The 21122-nt window shown below is 31.9% G+C and overlaps 1 protein-coding gene across 8 annotated transcripts in view; it reads left to right on the forward strand.

Moving 5' to 3' along the window:
- Window positions 1-19129, forward strand: part of LOC117334526 — a 43417-nt gene extending 24288 nt beyond the window's left edge. For 6 of the 8 annotated variants that reach the window (XM_033894204.1, XM_033894202.1, XM_033894205.1 and 3 more), the window contains 3 exons: window positions 408-477; window positions 10810-10904; window positions 18311-19129. In XM_033894204.1, coding sequence (XP_033750095.1) covers window positions 408-477; window positions 10810-10904; window positions 18311-18442 — 297 coding nt within the window. In that variant the 3' untranslated portion in view covers window positions 18443-19129. The other 2 variants (XM_033894208.1, XM_033894207.1) reach the window with 2 other exon arrangements.
- Window positions 19130-21122: the final 1993 nt, after the last annotated feature.

Below are 21122 nucleotides of genomic sequence, written 5' to 3' on the forward strand. Positions count from 1 at the left end.
ATCACATTATTTCACAAGTAACCACAAATAATCACATTACTTCACAAGTAACCACAAATAATCACATTACTTCACAAGTAACCACAAATAATCACATTACTTCACAAGTAACCACAAATAATCACATTACTTCACAAGTAACCACAAATAATCACATTACTTCACAAGTAACCACAAATAATCACATTATTTCACAAGTAACCACAAATAATCACATTACTTCACAAGTAACCACAAATAATCACATTACTTCACAAGTAACCACAAATAATCACATTATTTCACAAGTAATCTTAAGCAATCTTATTCAACAGATCCTCGGTGATCTTTATAAAAGAAAAATAAAGTACAAAAAGTTCCAGATGAGTTTGACTGTATATTCTTTTATATAATTATTATAAACACAGGGGCAACTGTCTTGTATAGCGACCAGCTGTCCAGTGATCCAGTATTTTGACTTCTTGACTGGACAAACTCGTAAGTTTTCTTATCACTATTTTGTGCCTTGTCATTTACTTAAAATAATTAAACTTACTACACACGACTTTATAACTAATACACACGACTTTATAAGTTACTAATACACACGACTTTATAAGTTACTAATACACATGACTTTATAACTTACTAATACACATGACTTTATAACTTACTAATACATATGACTTTATAACTTACTAATACTTATGACTTTATAACTTACTAATACACATGACTTTATAACTTACTAATACACACGACTTTATAACTAATACATATGAATTTATAACTTACTAAATACACATGACTTTATAACTTACTAATACATATCACTTTGTAACTTACTAATATACATGACTTGATAACTTACTAATACATATGACTTTATAACTTACTAATACACATGACTTTATAACTTACTAATACTTATGACTTTATAAGTTACTAATACATATGACTTGATAACTTACTAATACACATGACTTTATAACTTACTAATACATATGACTTTATAACTTACTAATACATATGACTTTATAACTTACTAATATACATGACTTGATAACTTACTAATACATATGACTTTATAACTTACTAATACATATGACTTTATAACTTACTAATACTTATGACTTTATAACTTACTAATACACATGACTTTATAACTTACTAATACACATGACTTTATAACTTACTAATACACACGACTTTATAACTAATACATATGACTTTATAACTAATACATATGACTTTATAACTTACTAATACATATGACTTTATAACTTACTAATACATATGACTTTATAACTTACTAATACATATGACTTTATAACTTACTAATACATATGACTTTATAACTTACTAATACACATGACTTTATAACTTACTAATACACATGACTTTATAACTTACTAATACATATGACTTTATAACTAATACATATGACTTTATAACTTACTAATACATATGACTTTATAACTAATACACATGACTTTATAACTTACTAATACATATGACTTTATAACTAATACACATGACTTTATAACTTACTAATACACATGACTTTATAACTTACTAATACGTATCACTTTATAACTTACTAATACATATGACTTTATAACTAATACACATGACTTTATAACTTACTAATACACATGACTTTATAACTTACTAATACATATGACTTTATAACTTACTAATACGTATGACTTTATAACTTACTAATACACATGACTTTATAACTTACTAATACGTATGACTTTATAACTTACTAATACACATGACTTTATAACTTACTAATACATATGACTTTATAACTTACTAATACGTATGACTTTATAACTTACTAATACGTATGACTTTATAACTTACTAATACGTATGACTTTATAACTTACTAATACACATGACTTTATAACTTACTAATACATATGACTTTATAACTTACTAATACACATGACTTTATAACTTACTAATACATATGACTTTATAACTTACTAATACACATGACTTTATAACTTACTAATACATATGACTTTATAACTTACTAATACACATGACTTTATAACTTACTAATACGTATGACTTTATAACTTACTAATACACACGACTTTATAACTTACTAATACATATGACTTTATAACTTACTAATACATATGACTTTATAACTTCCTAATACACATGACTTTATAAGTTACTAATACACATGACTTTATAACTTACTAATACACATGACTTTATAACTTACTAATACACATGACTTTATAACTTACTAATACACACGACTTTATAACTAATACATATGACTTTATAACTAATACATATGACTTTATAACTTACTAATACATATGACTTTATAACTAATACACATGACTTTATAACTTACTAATACACATGACTTTATAACTTACTAATACATATGACTTGATAACTTACTAATACATATGACTTTATAACTTCCTAATACACATGACTTTATAACTTACTAATACACATGACTTTATAACTTACTAATACACATGACTTTATAACTTACTAATACACATGACTTTATAACTTACTAATACACACGACTTTATAACTAATACATATGACTTTATAACTAATACATATGACTTTATAACTTACTAATACATATGACTTTATAACTAATACATATGACTTTATAACTTACTAATACACATGACTTTATAACTTACTAATACATATGACTTTATAACTTACTAATACATATGACTTTATAACTTACTAATACATATGACTTTATAACTAATACACATGACTTTATAACTTACTAATACACATGACTTTATAACTTACTAATACACATGACTTTATAACTTACTAATACATATGACTTTATAACTTACTAATACACATGACTTTATAACTTACTAATACACATGACTTTATAACTTACTAATACATATGACTTTATAACTTACTAATACGTATGACTTTATAACTTACTAATACACATGACTTTATAACTTACTAATACGTATGACTTTATAACTTACTAATACATATGACTTTATAACTTACTAATACACATGACTTTATAACTTCCTAATACACATGACTTTATAACTTACTAATACACATGACTTTATAACTTACTAATACACATGACTTTATAACTTACTAATACACACGACTTTATAACTTACTAATACATATGACTTTATAACTTACTAATACACACGACTTTATAACTTACTTATACACATGACTTTATAACTTACTTATACACATGACTTTATAACTTACTAATACACACGACTTTATAACTTACTAATACATATGACTTTATAACTTACTAATACATATGACTTTATAACTTACTTATACATATGACTTTATAACTTACTAATACATATGGCTTTGTAACTTACTAATACATATGACTTGATAACTTACTAATACACATGACTTTATAACTAATACATATGACTTTATAACTTACTAATACATATGACTTTATAACTAATACACATGACTTTATAACTTACTAATACACACGACTTTATAACTTACTAATACATATGACTTTATAACTTACTAATACACATGACTTTATAACTTACTAATACATATGACTTTATAACTTACTAATACACACGACTTTATAACTAATACATATGACTTTATAACTAATACATATGACTTTATAACTTACTAATACATATGACTTTATAACTAATACACATGACTTTATAACTTACTAATACACATGACTTTATAACTTACTAATACATATGACTTTATAACTAATACACATGACTTTATAACTTACTAATACATATGACTTTATAACTTACTAATACACATGACTTTATAACTTACTAATACACATGACTTTATAACTTACTAATACATATGACTTTATAACTTACTAATACATATGACTTTATAACTTATACATATGACTTGATAACTTACTAATACACATGACTTTATAACTTACTAATACATATGACTTTATAACTTACTAATACACATGACTTTATAACTTACTAATACACATGACTTTATAACTTACTAATATACATGACTTGATAACTTACTAATACATATGACTTTATAACTAATACATACGACTTTATAACTTACTAATACATATGACTTTATAACTTACTAATACATATGACTTTATAACTTACTAATACACATGACTTTATAACTTACTAATACATATGACTTTATAACTTACTAATACACATGACTTTATAACTTACTAATACATATGACTTTATAACTTACTAATACATATGACTTTATAACTTACTAATACATATGACTTTATAACTTACTTATACACATGACTTTATAACTTACTTATACACATGACTTGATAACTTACTAATACTTATGACTTTATAACTTACTAATACATATGACTTTATAACTTACTAATACATATGACTTTATAACTAATACGTATGACTTTATAACTAATACGTATGACTTTATAACTTACTAATACGTATGACTTTATAACTTACTAATACACATGACTTTATAACTTACTAATACACATGACTTTATAACTTACTAATACATATGACTTTATAACTTCCTAATACACATGACTTTATAACTTACTAATACACATGACTTTATAACTTACTAATACATATGACTTTATAACTTACTAATACACACGACTTTATAACTAATACATATGACTTTATAACTTACTAATACATATCACTTTATAACTTACTAATACATATGACTTTATAACTTACTAATACACATGACTTTATAACTAATTCATATGACTTTATAACTAATACATATGACTTTATAACTTACTAATACATATGACTTTATAACTTCCTAATACACATGACTTTATAACTTACTAATACACATGACTTTATAACTTACTAATACATATGACTTTATAACTTACTAATACACACGACTTTATAACTAATACATATGACTTTATAACTTACTAATACGTATGACTTTATAACTTACTAATACATATGACTTTATAACTAATTCATATGACTTTATAACTTACTAATACATATGACTTTATAACTTACTAATACACATGACTTTATAACTTACTAATACATATGACTTTATAACTTACTAATACGTATGACTTTATAACTTACTAATACACATGACTTTATAACTTACTAATACATATGACTTTATAACTTACTAATACATATGACTTTATAACTAATTCATATGACTTTATAACTTACTAATACATATGACTTTATAACTTACTAATACATATGACTTTATAACTTACTAATACATATGACTTTATAACTTACTAATACACACGACTTTATAACTTACTAATACACATGACTTTATAACTAATACATATGACTTTATAACTTACTAATACACATGACTTTATAACTTACTAATACACATGACTTTATAACTTACTAATACATATGACTTTATAACTTACTAATACATATGACTTGATAACTTACTAATACACATGACTTTATAACTTACTAATACATATGACTTTATAACTAATACATATGACTTTATAACTTACTAATACATATGACTTTATAACTAATACGTATGACTTTATAACTTACTAATACGTATGACTTTATAACTTACTAATACACATGACTTTATAACTTACTAATACACATGACTTTATAACTTACTAATACATATGACTTTATAACTTCCTAATACACATGACTTTATAACTTACTAATACACATGACTTTATAACTTACTAATACACATGACTTTATAACTTACTAATACACATGACTTTATAACTTACTAATACATATGACTTTATAACTTACTAATACATATGACTTTATAACTTACTTATACATATGACTTTATAACTTACTAATACATATGGCTTTGTAACTTACTAATACATATGACTTTATAACTTACTAATACACATGACTTTATAACTAATACATATGACTTCATAACTTACTAATACACATGACTTTATAACTTACTAATACACATGACTTTATAACTAATACATACGACTTTATAACTTACTAATACATATGACTTTATAACTTACTAATACACATGACTTTATAACTAATATGTATGACTTTATAACTTACTAATACACATGACTTTATAATTTTCTAATTTATATGACTTTATAACTTACTAATACACATGACTTTATAACTTACTAATACACATGACTTTATAATTTACTAATTTATATGACTTTATAACTTACTAATACATATGACTTTATAACTTACTAATACACATGACTTTATAACTTACTAATACACATGACTTTATAACTTACTAATACATATGACTTTACAACTTACTAATACATATGACTTTATAACTTACTAATACACATGACTTTATAACTTATATGTATGACTTTATAACTTACTAATACACATGACTTTATAACTTACTAAAACACATGACTTTATAACTTACTAATACATATGACTTTATAACTTACTAATACACATGACTTTATAACTAATACATACGACTTTATAACTTACTAATACATATGACTTTATAACTTACTAATACATATGACTTTATAACTTACTAATACATATGACTTTATAACTTACTAATACTTATGACTTTATAACTTACTAATACATATGACTTTATAACTTACTAATATACATGACTTTATAACTTACTAATACATATGACTTTATAACTTACTAATACACATGACTTTATAACTTACTAATACACATGACTTTATAACTTACTAATACGCATGACTTTATAACTTACTAATATACATGACTTGATAACTTACTAATACATATGACTTTATAACTAATACATACGACTTTATAACTTACTAATACATATGACTTTATAACTTACTAATACATATGACTTTATAACTTACTAATACATATGACTTTATAACTTACTAATACTTATGACTTTATAACTTACTAATACACATGACTTTATAACTTACTAATACATATGACTTTATAACTTACTAATATACATGACTTTATAACTTACTAATACACATGACTTGATAACTTACTAATACATATGACTTTATAACTTACTAATACACACGACTTTATAACTTACTAATACACATGACTTTATAACTTACTAATACATATGACTTTATAACTTACTAATACATATGACTTTATAACTTACTAATATACATGACTTTATAACTTACTAATACACATGACTTGATAACTTACTAATACATATGACTTTATAACTTACTAATACACACGACTTTATAACTAATACATATGACTTTATAACTTACTAATACATGACTTTATAACTTACTAATACACATGACTTTATAACTTACTAATACATATGACTTTATAACTTATACATATGACTTTATAACTTACTAATACACATGACTTTATAACTTACTAATACATATGACTTTATAACTTACTAATACATATGACTTTATAACTTATACATATGACTTTATAACTTACTAATACACATGACTTTATAACTTACTAATACACATGACTTTATAACTTACTAATACACATGACTTTATAACTTACTAATACACATGACTTTATAACTTACTAATACATATGACTTTATAACTTACTAATACATATGACTTTATAACTTATACATATGACTTTATAACTTACTAATACACATGACTTTATAACTTACTAATACACATGACTTTATAACTTACTAATACATATGACTTTATAACTTACTAATACACATGACTTTATAACTTACTAATACATATGACTTTATAACTTACTAATACATATGACTTTATAACTCACTAATACATATGACTTTATAACTTACTTATACACATGACTTTATAACTTACTTATACACATGACTTGATAACTTACTAATACTTATGACTTTATAACTTACTAATACATATGACTTTATAACTTACTAATACATATGACTTTATAACTAATACATATGACTTTATAACTTACTAATACATATGACTTTATAACTAATACATATGACTTTATAACTAATACATATGACTTTATAACTTATACATATGACTTTATAACTTACTAATACATATGACTTTATAACTTACTAATACATATGACTTTATAACTTACTAATACACATGACTTTATAACTTACTAATACATATGACTTTATAACTTACTAATACTTATGACTTTATAACTTACTAATACATATGACTTTATAACTTACTAATACATATGACTTTATAACTTACTAATACATATGACTTTATAACTTACTAATACACATGACTTTATAACTTACTGATACACATGACTTTATAACTTACTAATATACATGACTTTGTAACTTACTAATATACATGACTTTATAACTTACTAATACATACGACTTTATAACTTACAAATACACATGACTTTATAACTTACTAATACACACGACTTTATAACTTACTAATACACACGACTTTATAACTTACTAATACATATGACTTTATAACTTACTAATACATATGACTTTATAACTTACTAATACATATGACTTTATAACTTACTAATACATATGACTTTATAACTTACTAATACATATGACTTTATAACTTACTAATACATATGACTTTATAACTAATACATATGACTTTATAACTAATACACACGACTTTATAACTTACTAATACATATGACTTTATAACTAATACACATGACTTTATAACTAATACACACGACTTTATAACTTACTAATACATATGACTTTATAACTTACTAATACATATGACTTTATAACTAATACACACGACTTTATAACTTACTAATACATATGACTTTATAACTTATACACATGACTTTATAACTTACTAATACATATGACTTTATAACTTATACATATGACTTTATAACTTACTAATACATATGACTTTATAACTTCTCTTTATAAGATTCCGCTTGTATTAGTTTAAGTTTGTTAACCCTATTTATCAGAGATAGATTTCTCTTGTATTAGTTTAAGTTTGTTAATTCTATTTCTCAGAGATAGATTCCTCTTGTATTAGTTTAAGTTTGTTGACCCTATATTTCTCAGAGATAGATTTCTCTTGTATTAGTTTAAGTTTGTTAATTCTATTTATCAGAGATAGATTTCTCTTGTATTATTTTAAGTTTGTTAATTCTTTTCATCAGAGAAAGATTTCTCTTGTATTAGTTTAAGTTTGTTAATTCTATTTATCAGAGATAGATTTCTCTTGTATTAGTTTAAGTTTGTTAACCCTATTTATCAGAGATAGATTCCTCTTGTATTAGTTTAAGTTTATTAACCCTATTTATCAGAGATAGATTTCTCTTAAATGTATTAGTTTAAGTTTGTTAATTCTATTTCTCAGAGATAGATTTCTCTTGTATTAGTTTAAGTTTGTTAATTCTTTTTATCAGAGATAGATTTCTCTTGTATTAGTTTAAGTTTGTTAACCCTATTTATCAGAGATAGATTCCTCTTGTATTAGTTTAAGTTTGTTAACCCTATTTATCAGAGATAGATTCCTCTTGTATTAGTTTAAGTTTATTGACCCTATTTATCAAAGATAGATTTCTCTTGTATTAGTTTAAGTTTGTTAATACTATTTATCAGAGTTCTTGATGGATCTGTCCCTGTAGGTTCCTTATGTTTTCTAATGGTTGCTTATGACACAATACTTGTAAAGTCCAATTTCAAGATTAAAGATGTTTATTTCTTCAATAGCTGGTCAGCTCTGTCTTTCTCTTACTTACCGGTCCTTCCGTCAAGTGTGTCCGTAGGTCTCTGTGTTATTCTCTGTCTCCATCTCCCTGACCCTATAATCTGCCTACCTTTTATAGTATACCGTATTGGATAATTAATTAGCCCTGTCACCCTTCCCTACCTGTTAAGCGTATAGGCACACTGATATTGGTACTTACAGAATCCTACAGCTATTATTCTGACATATTGTGTTCGTATTCCTGATCTGGATTTGACATGGTAATTTCTCATACTGACTATAACTGCCCCTGAACTGGTGCGTGTATACCTACCACCCAATTATGCCCATGGCTTGTTTATATTAAGTTTATTACTTATTGACTGATTAAACCTCAGAACTTATTTTAAAATCCTTGAATTTATTCAATTCTATACGTTATTTTGTAACATACTAGAGGAAGAAGAGAATAGTAGAGAAAATAATAGTCTTACAGAGATCCAATAAAGGTCATTCGATGTCTTACAGAGATCCAATAAAAGTCATTCGATGTCTTACAGAGATCCAATAAAGGTCATTCGATGTCTTACAGAGATCCAATAAAAGTCATTCGATGTCTTACAGAGATCCAATAAAGGTCATTCGATGTCTTACAGAGATCCAATAAAGGTCATTCGATGTCTTACAGAGATCCAATAAAGGTCATTCAATGTCTTACAGAGATCCAATAAAGGTCATTCAATGTCTTACAGAGATCCAATAAAGGTCATTCAATGTCTTACAGAGATCCAATAAAGGTCATTTGATGTCTTACAGAGATCCAATAAAGGTCATTTGATGTCTTACAGAGATCCAATAAAGGTCATTCAATGTCTTACAGAGATCCAATGAAGGTCATTCGATGTGATAACAAATCTCTTTGTGACTCTTACAGAGGAAGAGATTCTTGATATCTGATTGTGACAGATACATCCAATAATTTAAGTTATGATGTTTTGATACTTAAACAAAAAAAAGATGGAAGAACCTACCCAAGTGTCAAATATAAAGATTAGGATATTATGATGAATCATTAACTGATTATAGACACAGATATGCTATCAAACAGATAGACATATATACTAAGAGATTCCTTTTCAGATGAATATCCAGCTGAATCCACAAGGATGAGTGGAATATCGGGACATGGGGGCGCTGACTTCCACTGTATACATTCCTTTGTCAGCAGTGTTGCCGTAAGTTATAGCTTTATATAGGTCTGGAATGACCACTTAGAGCAGGCAGAATGGTCAACATATACATTTTATTAAAATGATTTTACAAAAACAGTAAATTTAGTGAAAAACTAATTTAGATTTTAATAGTATATATGCATTATTAAATGTTGAATAAAACAATGAATACATCGGCCATATTTATATAGCTCACGTATCAAAATACTGACTCCTCAAGGCAAGCCAAAACATTTAGAAAATGACCAAACATTTGGACATGACTGAATGACCAAACCTTTGGGCATGACTGAAAGACCAAACCTTTCGACATGACTGAATGGTCAAACCTTTCGACATGACTGAATGGTCAAACCTTTCGACATGACTGAATGACCAAACCTTTCGACATGACTGAATGATCAAACCTTTGGATATGACTGAATGATCAAACCTTTGGACATGACTGAATGATCAAACCTTTGGACATGACTGAATGGTCAAACCTTTCAACATGACTGAATGGTCAAACCTTTCGACATGACTGAATGGTCAAACATTTGGATATGACTAAATGACCAAACCCTTTCGACACATGTCAGACATTTTACAGTACGGCTTAATATATCCTTGATAATCCAGGTGTTGAACTCACTGTGCAGGGAAAGAAAGTGAGAATAACCCTTTTACTTTTAATTGTTGTCCACATCTATGTCTAATTAACATAACTTGTTAATTGTTGTCCACATCTATGTCTAATTAACATTACTTGTTAATTGTTGTCCACATCTATGTCTAATTAACATAACTTGTTAATTGTTGTCCACATCTATGTCTAATTAACATTACTTATTAATTGTTGTCCACATCTATGTCTAATTAACATAACTTGTTAATTGTTGTCCACATCTATGTCTAATTAACATTACTTGTTAATTGTTGTCCACATCTATGTCTAATTAACATAACTTGTTAATTGTTGTCCACATCTATGTCTAATTAACATTACTTGTTAATTGTTGTCCACATCTATGTCTAATTAACAAACTTGTTAATTGTTGTCCATATCTATGTCTAATTAACATAACTTGTTAATTGTTGTCCACATCTATGTCTAATTAACATAACTTGGTAATTGTTGTCCACATCTATGTCTAATTAACATAACTTGTTAATTGTTGTCCACATCTATGTCTAATTAACAATCTTGTTAATTGTTTGTCCACATCTATGTCTAATTAACATAACTTGTTAATTGTTATCCACATCTATGTCTAATTAACATAACTTGTTAATTGTTGTCCACATCTATGTCTAATTAACAAACTTTTTAGCTCACCTGCCCGAAGGGCAAGTGAGCTTATGCCGTAGCGCGGCGTCCGTCGTCCATCCGTCCGTCGTCCGTCCGGCCGTCCGTCCAGCGTCAACTTTTCCATTCAAGCAACTTCTTCTCAATAACCAAAAGGCCCAGAGACCTCATATTGGGCCTGTAGCATGCTGGGGTGAAGGGCTACCAAGTTTTTAGGTCATCTGACCCAAAGGGTCAGGATGACCTATAGTCATCGTGCTTCGTCTGTCGTCGTCCGCCGTGCGCCGTGCGCCGTCCGTAAACTTTTTCTTTCAAAACGCTACTCCTCCTTAACGCTTGGGTGGATTACTTCCAAATTTGGTTTGAAGCATCATTGGGGGAGGGCAATCATATTTTATATAAATGAGGCTGGTCTGACCCCTGGGGCCAGAAGGGCGGGGATCCGAAAAGGGAACTTAGGTGAATATTGCTATAAAATCCTACTCCTCCTTTACCCTTTGGTGGATTACAACTAAATTTGGTTGGAAACATCATTGGGGGAGGGCGGTCATATTTTATATAAATGAAGTTGGTGTGACCCCTGGGGCCTGAGGGGTGGGGCCCAAAAAGGGGAACTTTGATGAAATTTTGCTATAAAATCCTACTCCTCCTTAACCCTTTAGTGGATTTCGACCAGATATTGTGTGAAATATCATTTGGGGAGGGTGATCATATTTTATATAAATGAGGCTGGTGTGGCCCCTAGGGCCTGAGGGGCGGGGCCCCAAATGGGGAACTTTGATGAAATTTTGCTATAAAATCCTACTCCTCCTTAACCCTTTAGTGGATTTCAACCAGATATGTTGTGAAACATCATTTGGGGAGGGCGGTCATATTTTATATAAATGAGGCTAGTGTGACCCCTGGGGCCTGAGGGGCGGGGCCCCAAATGGGGAACTTTGATGAAATTTTGCTATAAAATCCTACTCCTCCTTAACCCTTTAGTGGATTTCAACCAGATATGTTGTGAAACATCATTTGGGGAGGGCGGTCATATTTTATATAAATGAGGCTAGTGTGACCCCTGGGGCCAGAGATGCGGGGCCCCAAAAGGGCAACTTTGATGAAATTTTGCTTTAAAATACTACTCCTCCAAAACCCAAAAGTAGATTATTACAAAATTTGGTGTGGAACATCGTTGGAGGAGGACAATCATATTTTATATAAACGAGGCTGGTCTGACCCCTAGGGCCAGAGGGGCCGCGCGGGCCCTAAATAGGGAACTTTGGTGGATATTTGCTATAAAATCCTACTCCTCCTTTACCCTTTGGTGGATTACAACTAAATTTGGTGTGAAACATCATTGGGGGAGGGTGGTCATATTTTATATAAATGAGGCTGGTGTGAGCCCTGGGGCCAGAGTGACGGGCCCAAAAAAGGGAACTTTGATGAAATTTTGCTATAAAATCCTACTCGTCCTTAACCCCCATAGTGAATTATTACCAAATTTGGTGTGAAACATCATTGGAGGAGGACAATCATATTTTATATAAATTTGGCTGGTGTGGCCCCTGGGGCCAGAAGGGCGGGGCCCCAAAAGGGGAACTTTGATGAAATTTTGCTATAAAATCCTACTCCTCCTTAACCCTTTGGTGGATTTCAATAAGATATGGTGTGAAACATCATTGGGGGAGGGTGGTCATATTTTATATAAATTAGGCTGGTGTGGCCCCTGGGGCCAGAAGGGCAGGGCCCCAAAAGGGGAACTTTCGATGAAATTTTGCTTTAAAATACTACTCCTCCTAACCCCCATAGTGAATTATTACCAAATTTGGTGTGAAACATCATTGGAGGAGGAAAATCATATTTTATATAAATGAGGCTGGTTTGACCCCTAGGGCCAGAGGGGCGGGGCCCCCAAAAGGGGAACTTTGGTGAATTTTTGCTATAAATCCTACTTCTCTCTAATCCTTGGGTGGATTTATACGAAATATGGTGTGAAACATCATTGGGGGAGGGTGGTCATATTTTATATAAATGAGGCTGGTGTGAGCCCTGGGGCCAGAGTGACGGGCCCAAAAAAGGGAACTTTGATGAAATTTTGCTATAAAATCCTACTCGTCCTTAACCCTTTGGTGGATTTCATCCAGATATTGTGTGAAACATCATTGGGGGAGGGTGGTCATATTTTATATAAATGAGGCTGGTGTGGCCCCTGGGGCCAGAGGGGCGGGGCCCCAAAAGGGGAACTTTGATGACATTTTGCTATAAAATCCTACTCCTCCTTAACCCTTTGGTGGATTTCAACAAGATATGGTGTGAAACATCATTGGGAGAAGGTGGTCATATTTTATATAAATTAGGCTGGTGTGGCCCCTGGGGCCAGAAGGGCAGGGCCCCAAAAGGGGAACTTTGATGAAATTTTGCTTTACAATACTACTCCTCCTAACCCCCATAGTGAATTATTACCAAATTTGGTGTGAAACATCATTGGAGGAGGACAATCATATTTTATATAAATGAGGCTGGTTTGACCCCTAGGGCCAGAGGGGCGGGGCCCCAAAAGGGGAACTTTGGTGAATTTTTGCTTTAAATCCTACTTCTCTCTAACCCTTGGGTGGATTAATACAAAATATGGTGTGAAACATCCTTTGGGAAGGGTGGTCATATTTTATATAAACGAGGCTAGTGTGACCCCTGGGGCCTGAGGGGCAGGGCCCCAAAAGGGGAACTTTGGTGAATATTTGCTGTTAAATCCTAATCCTCCCTAACCTTTTGGTGGATTACAACCTAATTTGATGTGAAACATAAGGTGACGGCAATCATATTTTTAGGTCATCTGACCCAAAGGGTCAGGATGACCTATAGTCATCGTGCTTCGTCCGTCGTCGTCCGCCGTGCGCCGTGCGCCGTCCGTAAACTTTTTCTTTCAAAACGCTACTCCTCCTGAACGCTTGGGTGGATTACTTCCAAATTTGGTTTGAAGCATCATTGGGAGAGGGCAATCATATTTTATATAAATGAGGCTGGTCTGACGCCTGGGGCCAGAGGGGCGGGGCCCCAAAAAGGGAACTTAGGTGAATATTGCTATAAAATCCTACTCCTCCTTTACCCTTGGGTGGATTACAACTAAATTTGGTGTGAAACATCATTGGGGGAGGGCGGTCATATTTTACATTAATGAAGTTGGTGTGACCCCTGGGGCCTGAGGGGCGGGGCCCCAAAAGGGGAACTTTGATGAAATTTTGCTATAAAATCCTACTCCTCCTTAACCCTTTAGTGGATTTCAACCAGATATTGTGTGAAACATCATTGGGGGAGGGTGATCATATTTTATATAAATGAGGCTAGTGTGACCCCTAGGGCCTGAGGGGCGGGGCCCCAAATGGGGAACTTTGATGAAATTTTGCTATAAAATCCTACTCCTCCATAACCCTTTAGTGGATTTCAACCAGATATGTTGTGAAACATCATTTGGGGAGGGCAGTCATATTTTATATAAATGAAACTAGTGTGACCCCTGGGGCCTGAGGGGCGGGGCCCCAAATGGGGAACTTTGATGAAATTTTGCTATAAAATCCTACTCCGCCTTAACCCTTTAGTGGATTTCAACCAGATATGTTGTGAAACATCATTTGGGGAGGGCGGTCATATTTTATATAAATGAGGCTAGTGTGACCCCTGGGGCCAGAGGTGCGGGGTCCCCAAAAGGGCAACTTTGATGAAATTTTGCTTTAAAATACTACTCCTCCAAAACCCAAAAGTAGATTATTACAAAATTTGGTGTGGAACATCGTTGGAGGAGGACAATCATATTTTATACAAACGAGGCTGGTCTGACCCCTGGGACCAGAGGAGCCGGGCCCCAAATAGGGAACTTTGGTGGATATTTGCTATAAAATCCTACTCCTCCTTTACCCTTTGGTGGATTACAACAAAATTTGGTGTGAAACATCATTGGGGGAGGGTGGTCATATTTTATATAAATGAGGCTGGTGTGAGCCCTGGGACCAGAGGGACTGGGCCCAAAAAAGGGAACTTTGATGAAATTTTGCTATAAAATCCTACTCGTCCTTAACCCTTTGGTGGATTTCATCCAGATATTGTGTGAAACTTCATTGGGGGAGGGTGGTCATATTTTATATAAATGAGGCTGGTGTGGCCCCTGGGGCCAGAAGGGCGGGGCTCCAAAAGGGGAACTTTGATGAAATTTTGCTATAAAATCCCACTCCTCCTTAACTCTGTGGTGAATTTCAACAAGATATGGTGTGAAACATCATTGGGGGAGGGTGGTCATATTTTATATAGATTAGGCTGGTGTGGCCCCTGGGGCCAGAAGGGCGGGGCCCCAAAAGGGGAACTTTGACGAAATTTTGCTATAAAATCCTACTCCTACTTAACCCTTTGGTGGATTCATTCGGCGAGGGCGATCATATTTTATATAAATAAGGCTAGTGTGGCCCCAAGGGCCAGAGGGGTGGGGCCCCAAAAGGGGGAACTTTGACGAAATTTTGCTATAAAATCCTACTCCTCCTTAACCCTTTGGTGGATTCATTCGGAGAGGACAATCATATTTTATATAAATGAGGCTGGTGTGACCCCTAGGGCCAGAGGGGTGGGGCCCCAAAAGGGGAACTTTGGTGAATTTTTGCTATAAATCCTACTTCTCTCTAACCCTTTGGGTGGATTAATACAAAATATGGTGTGAAACATCCTTTGGGAAAGGTGGTCATATTTTATATAAACAAGGCTAGTGTGACCCCTGGGGCCTGAAGGGCAGGGCCCCAAAAGGGGAACTTTGGTGAATATTTGCTGTTAAATCCTAATCCTCCCTAACCTTTTGGTGGATTACAACCTAATTTGATGTGAAACATAAGGTGACGGCAATCATATTTTTAATGAGACAGATCTGACCCCTGGGGAAAAAAAGTTGGGGCGAAAGGAGTGCTTAGGTTAAAAAATTCTTAAAAATGCAATTCCTCCTTAATGCCTTAATTGATTACAACCATATTTAGTATGAAACATCATTAGGGAAAGGCAATCCTAATTAATATAAATGAGTCTTGTCTGACCCATTGGGACAGAGGGGCATGCCCCAAAAATGGGAACTTGGCTAAAATTTTGCTTTATGATGCTGCTCTTCCTGGACAAGCTTAATGGATAAAAACCAAATTTGATCTAAAACATAACTGGCTGCGATAAATAATTTATGGTAATAATGCTGGATTGAGGGGTGTGTCCCTGCTGTAAGTGTAAGTGTTTGTCAGATGACCGTTAAGGCCAATGGGCCTCTTGTTTAATGAGACAGGTTTGGCCCCTGGGGAAAAAAAGATGGGGCAAAAGGAGCGCTTAGGTTAAACATTTCTTTAAAATGCAATTCCTCCTTAATGCCTTAATTGATTACAACTATATTTAGCATGAAACATCATTGGGGAAAGGCAATCCTAATTGATATAAATGAGTCTTGTCTGACCCATTGGGACAGAGGGGCATGCCCCAAAAATGGGAACTTGGCTAAAATTTTGCTTTATGATGCTGCTCTTCCTGGACAAGCTAAATGGATAAAAACCAAATTTGATCTAAAACATAACTGGCTGCGATAAATGATTTATGGTAATAATGCTGGATTGAGGGGTGTGTCCCTGCTGTAAGTGTAAGTGTTTGTCAGATGACCGTTAAGGCCCATGGGCCTCTTGTTTCAAATGAATGACCCTGACTCACATTCAAGGTCACGTCGATCAAGTATGCTTTAATCTTTAAATGACTTTTAGTGAAAAGCCAAAGTGCAGAGAGACATTATATTGGTCCTGTAGCATGCTTTCAAATAACTGCAGGATCCATATATGAAAAGATCACTGCATTGCAGGTGAGCGATTTGGGCCCATTGGGCCCTTGTTAATTGTTGGTCCACATCTATGTCTAATTAACATAACTTGTTAATTGTTGTCCACATCTATGTCTAATTAACAAACTTGTTAATTGTTTGTCCACATCTATGTCTAATTAACAAACTTGTTAATTGTTTGTCCACATCTATGTCTAATTAACATAACTTGTTAATTGTTGTCCACATCTATGTCTAATTAACATGACTTGTTGTTTTATCCTGTCTTAACAGTTTAATCCTGTTTTCAAATTACAGAATGAAACCTTGGCAGATATTGTCACTGGTCCCGAGGAGAGCTTGGCCGGTCATTTACTAGTGTTTGCGGCTGAAAAGGCGAGGAAGGAGAATCGAGTTGTCACGCTACAACCTGACGGCTCATATAACTGACAGGATGTGAACGGCTTATGGTTTATTACCAAGCAAACGTATACAATAATATATAAGTGTATTGATATAATCCGGGTGAATAAAACAAAATTTACAATCAATACAAAAAAATCTGTGATATGACATAAATTACGTTTCATTCAGAAACGTATGACTATTTCTGGTTAAATTATCTATATTGATGATTCAGAGTCACTTAGACAAATAAGAAAATATTTATATCAATTGTACTTGTAATCTATTTTAGTATATTACATAAATATAAATGTTCTTATAATAGCTACATCTATGTTATTATGACTTCCGAGGAAATACAAAACCACTTGTTAAGATTACATACATTCAGTTTGTATGGATGTGATTTATTCAGATGATGTCCTATAATGTGCCAAATGTGTTTTGTATTAATAAGTTATCCTGAGTATCCAACTAAGTATCCGGTCAATTCTATTATACTAATTCACATTACTGTTGTAATGGTAGATTTATTCATGGTATGCTTTCCTTTTATTAAAAAGACTATAACTTCAATAATTATCATGTATTCAGCATACCTGGCTGGTTAGGGGAACTCTGTCCATTAGACCTCAGACACTGTATAGTTGGTATATAATACAGTACTACTATTCATCATTATGTCATAGAAATGGTTTGCATTGTATTATAAATTAAACGAGATGAAACCATTTTACCTTTCATTCCCAGTATATAATACAAGGGTCTGTCCCAAAAACCCTATCTAGGGCCTTTATACTGTCATAATATATCGGAACATTTCATTTACTATTTCACGGATATTGTTACCCCCACTATAAAACTACATGTGATGTCATATCGTCAGACACCCATTATATGACTACATGTGATGTCACAGTAACATATCGTCAGACACCCATTATATAACTACATGTGATGTCAACGTAACATATCGTCAGACACCCATTATATAACTACATGTGATGTCACAGTAACATATCATCAGACACCCATTATATAACTACATGTGATGTCATATTGTCAGACACCCATTATATAACTACATGTGATGTCACCGTAACATATCGTCAGACACCCATTATATAACTACATGTGATGTCACCGTAACATATCGTCAGACACCCATTATATAACTACATGTGATGTCACAGTAACATATCGTCAGACACCCATTATATAACTACATGTGATGTCACCGTAACATATCGTCAGACACCCATTATATAACTACATGTGATGTCACCGTAACATATCGTCAGACACCCATTATATAACTACATGTGATGTCACAGTAACATATCGTCAGACACCCGTTATATAACTACATGTGATGTCATATTGTCAGACACCCATTATATAACTACATGTGATGTCATATTGTCAGACACCCATTATATAACTACATGTGATGTCACAGTAACATATCGTCAGACACCCATTATATAACTACATGTGATGTCATATTGTCAGACACCCATTATATAACTACATGTGATGTCACAGTAACATATCGTCAGACACCCATTATATAACTACATGTGATGTCATATTGTCAGACACCCATTATATAACTACATGTGATGTCACAGTAACATATCGTCAGACACCCATTATATAACTACATGTGATGTCATATTGTCAGACACCCATTATATAACTACATGTGATGTCATATCGTCAGACACCCATTATATAACTACATGTGATGTCATATTGTCAGACACCCATTATATAACTACATGTGATGTCACAGTAACATATCATCAGACACCCATTATATAACTACATGTGATGTCATGGTAACATATCGTCAGACACCCATTATATAACTACATGTGATGTCACAGTAACATATCGTCAGACACCCATTATATAACTACATGTGATGTCACCGTAACATATCATCAGACACCTATTATATAACTACATGTGATGTCACCGTAACATATCATCAGACACCCATTATATAACTACATGTGATGTCACAGTAACATATCGTCAGACACCCATTATATAACTACATGTGATGTCACAGTAACATATCGTCAGACACCCATTATATAACTACATGTGATGTCACAGTAACATATCGTCAGACACCCATTATATAACTACATGTGATGTCAACGTAACATATCGTCAGACACCCATTATATAACTACATGTGATGTCACCGTAACATATCGTCAGACACCCATTATATAACTACATGTGATGTCAAATCGTCAGACACCCATTATATAACTACATGTGATGTCACCGTAACATATCATCAGACACCCGTTATATAACTACATGTGATGTCACCGTAACATATCGTCAGACACCCATTATATAACTACATGTGATGTCACAGTAACATATCGTCAGACACCCATTATATAACTACATGTGATGTCATGGTAACATATCTTCAGACACCCATTATATAACTACATGTGATGTCACCGTAACATATCGTCAGACACCCGTTATATAACTACATGTGTTGTCATGGTAACATATCTTCAGACACCCATTATATAACTACATGTGATGTCACAGTAACATATCTTCAGACACCCATTATATAACTACATGTGATGTCACAGTAACATATCGTCAGACACCCATTATATAACTACATGTGATGTCATGGTAACATATCATCAGACACCCATTATATAACTACATGTGATGTCAC

This window comes from Pecten maximus, chromosome 9 (assembly GCF_902652985.1).
Source record: "Pecten maximus chromosome 9, xPecMax1.1, whole genome shotgun sequence".
In the NCBI taxonomy this organism is placed as follows: domain Eukaryota; kingdom Metazoa; phylum Mollusca; class Bivalvia; order Pectinida; family Pectinidae; genus Pecten; species Pecten maximus.